The 5,019-nt window shown below is 36.5% G+C and overlaps 1 protein-coding gene across 1 annotated transcript; it reads left to right on the plus strand.

Annotated features, from left to right (window-relative positions):
• Positions 1-1,131: 1,131 nt before the first annotated feature.
• On the plus strand, positions 1,132-3,749 carry LOC102585607 (transmembrane 9 superfamily member 11-like). Its single transcript, XM_006350008.2, has one exon. It carries the CDS (start codon positions 1,473-1,475, stop codon positions 3,444-3,446), a length of 1,974 nt encoding a protein of 657 aa, XP_006350070.1. The 5' UTR covers positions 1,132-1,472; the 3' UTR covers positions 3,447-3,749.
• The last annotated feature ends 1,270 nt before the right edge of the window (positions 3,750-5,019 follow it).

Raw genomic sequence — 5,019 nt, forward strand, 5'->3', positions numbered from 1 at the left:
GTATATAAATATATAACAATTATCAAATTTCTATAAATAATTGATGTTAGGACATTCACTTCATACGTGTCGATACAAAAGCTTTTTGTATAATAATAATAAATTGAGAACATGTAATATAACATGAAGAGATTTGATCGTAGTATATCTCCTATCGTGAGCCTCTTTTATTCTAAAAAATATATAATAAAATATACAGTAATTATCAAACTATATAGTAAATATAATTGATGGTAGAACATTCATCTTCATACGTGTCGATACAAAAGCTTTCTGTTGCTTTTCTTTAAATAATAATAATAATTCTCAATATCATTGGTATCTTAGATGATTATTTATTAATTAATTATTTTTAGGCTTTTTAAAAAAATATATAAATATATAGATCCAATTAGTTGCTGCACATTTACGTGACAAGCATGAAAAAGCAAAGGATACTATTGTTGAGTAGTCAAAAGAGCATTTTGCAAGCTGTAAAATGTACCCTTCTAAGATTTTAATTTTTAGGCAACTCTACCTATTTTTGTATAAAAAACATAGATATTGGCAATAATTTAGATTTTAAATTAGGTAGGAAATATGTAACTAGAAATTGGCAAGAAAAAATACTTCTTCTTTGGCATTTCAAGAAATGTTTGTAAATTAAGAAACACATTTGTATAGAGTGATATACAAATAATTATAAATAAATATTTAGTAATAAGGCGTTTTTGTTCGGGAACGTTTTACCTCTAATGTAGTGAAACCTTTCCAATGTGAATTTGGATTTAGTCGGATCCCAATGTGGGTTCAAATTGATGTATCATCTTTAAAATGAATAAAAATAACACTATTACAATTCATGGATAATTTATTTCAAGATAAATAAATTATCTCGCAATTCAATTACAATTAAATATGAGATGAACGCATCCTAAAATTAGTTTTCACTTATCCCTCTTATCAAACGGACAATATGGAAAGTTGTATCGAAAACGATTTTTCTACTTCTCAATAGAGCATACACTCCACACTTTGTGAGATTACACCAGATACGTTACGAGTTGTTGTAGGGACAAATAAGTCATTTAAATAAGGTCGTACATGCTACGCCAAGATCTCCCACCGACGAAGTAAAGGAATTAATATATGTATATAAATTCCCTAGTCATGGAGTCTGTACATTTCCACCACTTCCATTAAAATCTTCCTCACAGCTCAAATGTTACTCTCACAGCTCCTGTCTTCTCCATTTTAGTGCATATTGTTCCATCAGAGGTGAGCAAGATCTGTTCTTTTTAACAATCCTTCAATTTCCCCTCTTTATATGCTTCATTGTTCTTGTTTCAATATTCATCAGATCTGGTTTAAGTTTGATGTTATACATAGATCTTGATATATATTGAATACCCATTTGAAAAAGTACTGATCTTTGCATTATAAATACACCCTTTTGATAATTCATTTAGATCTGAGCAAAAAAAGGGGTAAAAATGGTGTCTTTTGATAAATTCAAGATTTGGGTTTTGTGTATCTGTTTGGTTTCTGAATTGGGTTGTGGGTTTTATCTGCCTGGAAGTTATCCTCACAAATATGGGGTTGGTGATTACTTGAATGTTAAGGTCAATTCATTGACTTCAATTGACACTGAATTGCCTTATAGTTATTATAGTTTGCCTTTCTGTAATCCTGAAGAGGGTGTGAAGGATAGTGCAGAAAATCTAGGTGAGCTTCTTATGGGTGATAGGATTGAGAATTCTCCTTATAGGTTTAAGATGTATACTAATGAGACTGAGGTTTTCTTGTGTCAAACTAAACCTTTGTCTGCTGATGAATTTAAGCTTTTAAAAGAGAGGATTGATGAGATGTATCAGGTGAATTTGATTCTTGATAATTTGCCTGCTATTCGATATACCAAGAAGGAGAATTACTTCTTGCGTTGGACTGGTTATCCAGTTGGGATCAAGGTTCAAGATGCATATTATGTGTTTAACCATTTGAAGTTCACTGTTCTTGTTCATAAATTTGAGGAGACCAATGTGGCTCGTGTGATGGGTACCGGGGATGGATCAGAGGTGATTTCGACAGTTGGAAACGAAGGATCTGATGCACCTGGATATATGGTTGTTGGATTTGAGGTTGTACCTTGTAGTGTCCAGCATACGCCTGATTCGTTAAAGAATCTTAAAATGTACAATAAGCTTCCTTCTCCAATCAAGTGTGACCCGACATCTGTGTCCATGGCTATTAAAGAAAATGAGCCTGTGAGTTTTACTTATGAGGTGGACTTTGTGGAGAGTGACATCAAGTGGCCATCGAGATGGGATGCTTATTTGAAGATGGAAGGTGCAAAGGTGCACTGGTTCTCGATACTCAATTCCCTTATGGTGATCACTTTCTTGGCTGGTATTGTGCTTGTGATCTTTTTGAGAACAATCCGCCGTGATCTGGCAAGGTATGATGAACTAGACAAAGAAGCTCAGGCTCAGATGAATGAGGAGTTATCTGGGTGGAAACTTGTTGTTGGTGATGTTTTCCGAGCCCCTAGTAACCCTGGCCTTCTCTGCGCGATGGTTGGGGATGGAGTTCAAATCTTGGGGATGGCTGTAGTGACTATTATGTTTGCTGCCCTTGGATTCATGTCCCCAGCATCTCGTGGAACATTGATTACAGGTATGCTATTCTTTTACATGATTCTTGGTGTTGCAGCTGGCTATGTTTCTGTTCGTCTTTGGAGGACAATCTTCTGTGGTGATCACAAGGGATGGGTTGGAGTCGCGTGGAAGGCTGCTTGTTTCTTCCCTGGACTTTCTTTCCTAATTCTTACTGTATTGAACTTCTTGTTATGGGGTAGTCACAGCACAGGGGCCATTCCCTTTTCTTTGTTTGTCGTGCTCATTTTACTTTGGTTCTGTATCTCCGTCCCCCTAACCCTGATTGGTGGCTACCTTGGGGCAAAGGCACCTCACATCGAATATCCAGTCCGAACCAACCAGATCCCACGCGAAATTCCAGCACAGAAATATCCATCTTGGCTTTTGGTTCTCGGGGCAGGCACCCTTCCTTTTGGCACTCTGTTCATTGAGCTCTTTTTTATCATGTCAAGTCTCTGGATGGGTCGTGTGTACTACGTCTTCGGATTCCTCCTCATCGTTATGATCCTCCTTGTTGTCGTTTGTGCTGAGGTGTCTCTTGTTCTAACCTACATGCATCTATGTGTGGAGGACTGGAAATGGTGGTGGAAGTCATTCTTTGCTTCCGGTTCAGTCGCAATATACATTTTCCTATACTCCATCAACTATCTAATATTCGACCTCAAGAGCTTAAGCGGCCCTGTTTCCGCCACCCTTTACCTCGGATACTCCCTCTTCATGGTCTTGGCTATTATGTTTGCAACAGGCACCGTCGGGTTCCTTTCGTCCTTCTGGTTTGTACATTATTTGTTCTCTTCAGTGAAGTTCGATTGAAGAAATCTCTTGGTCTTGAAGAGCTGCAAGTAAACAAATCAACCATTGAAGAAGCAGTGGGCGGATATCGAAAAACAGTCTATTTTACTTTTAATGTCATTTTGTAGGGTATTTTGAAGAGAAAAACAATAAACTCCTAAAGTTTTGTTAAATTCTTTATAGAAGTCATTGCATCTACTGAAGTAAAGTTTCATCAGTTGGTAGGATGAACATCATCTTGTTATCATTTCTCTAGTTTCTCTTAATAGTGATGAATATTTGAAAGGGATTTCTCATAATATTAGTGATTCTTGTACCTATGTCTAATTTTGCTATTTGTTTGGTTCACCCCCTTAGTGTTGCATTTTGTGATATTCTGCTTCAGTCTGTGTTTTTCGGATAGCTGAGAGACACGATTCCAAGTTGTATTTATGTTTAATTTTGTTATTTGTTCGATTATGTGGGAGAGGTATGGGGCTAACCTCCTCTACTCATCTTCATTTCTTATCATTGTTGTTGTTGCTGCTTCATTTGCTTTTTATATCATGCTATTCGATGTTGCTATCTCCCTTTTATCATGCTTTGATTCTTTCCTTTGAGATGAAACGACCTCTATCAAGAAGGTAGGATTAATGTCTGCGTACATTCTACTCTTCGTGGGATTGCACTAGGCATGTTCTTTTCTTTGATTCACTCCTGCTGTACTGCATTTTGTGATCTTCGGGATGGTTTGTACCTGATCCGATGCTATATCTCTGTTCAAAAATATTGTTATTAGTTTGATTCATCCCTTGTGTTGCACTCTGTGATTTTCTAGATATTCGTGACCTGATCCGAAGTTATATCTATGTTCCCTATGTTGCATTTTGTGATTTCTTTCGATTCAGTCTATGTTGTTTTTTGGATAGTCGGGACCTCATTGTGAGTCGTATCTATGGGTTTGTGAAATATTGCTAGAAACCAACTATTTACGGGTGGAGATATTGCCATGCTATATGAACAGATCAAGGGATTAAGTATTAACCTATTGCTAAATATTTTACAGCAATGCTGTCTCCTTTAGTTATGCGCTTTACACAACACAACGTGTGTAAATTCGGAATAGTTCGCATTATAATAGTGAATACTATGATTTGGATTAATATCAGTAAATTCGCGCTTTACCTTAGTGCGGTCCCTCGGAATTAATTGACGGCCATTGGTAATTTTTTTTCTGAAATCCTGTATCACCAAAATTTTATGGATTATAGAACACGAAAATTGATAAAATCTGGGTTTTCTTGCTTTGGGGCTCGTTTGAACATGAAAATGCGTCCGTTTGCCTCTTGAGACCGACAAGCGCCATTAATAAGGTCGTAACAGACGTACATGGAAATTTTTGGCAATTTTTTTTTTGGAATTCTATCACCAAAAATTCATGAAATATAGTACACGAAAATCAGTAAAATCTCGGTTTTCCTGCTTCGAGACTCGTTTGAACTTGAAAATGCGTCCGTTTATCCCTTGGGACCAACTGACGCCATTAATAAGGTCGAAGCGGACGTCCACGAAAAATTTCGGCAAAAAAGATTTTGAAATTTTGTATCACCAAAAA

The sequence above is a fragment of the Solanum tuberosum genome, unplaced genomic scaffold (assembly GCF_000226075.1).
Source record: "Solanum tuberosum cultivar DM 1-3 516 R44 unplaced genomic scaffold, SolTub_3.0 scf00116, whole genome shotgun sequence".
NCBI classification, from domain to species: Eukaryota; Viridiplantae; Streptophyta; class Magnoliopsida; order Solanales; family Solanaceae; genus Solanum; species Solanum tuberosum.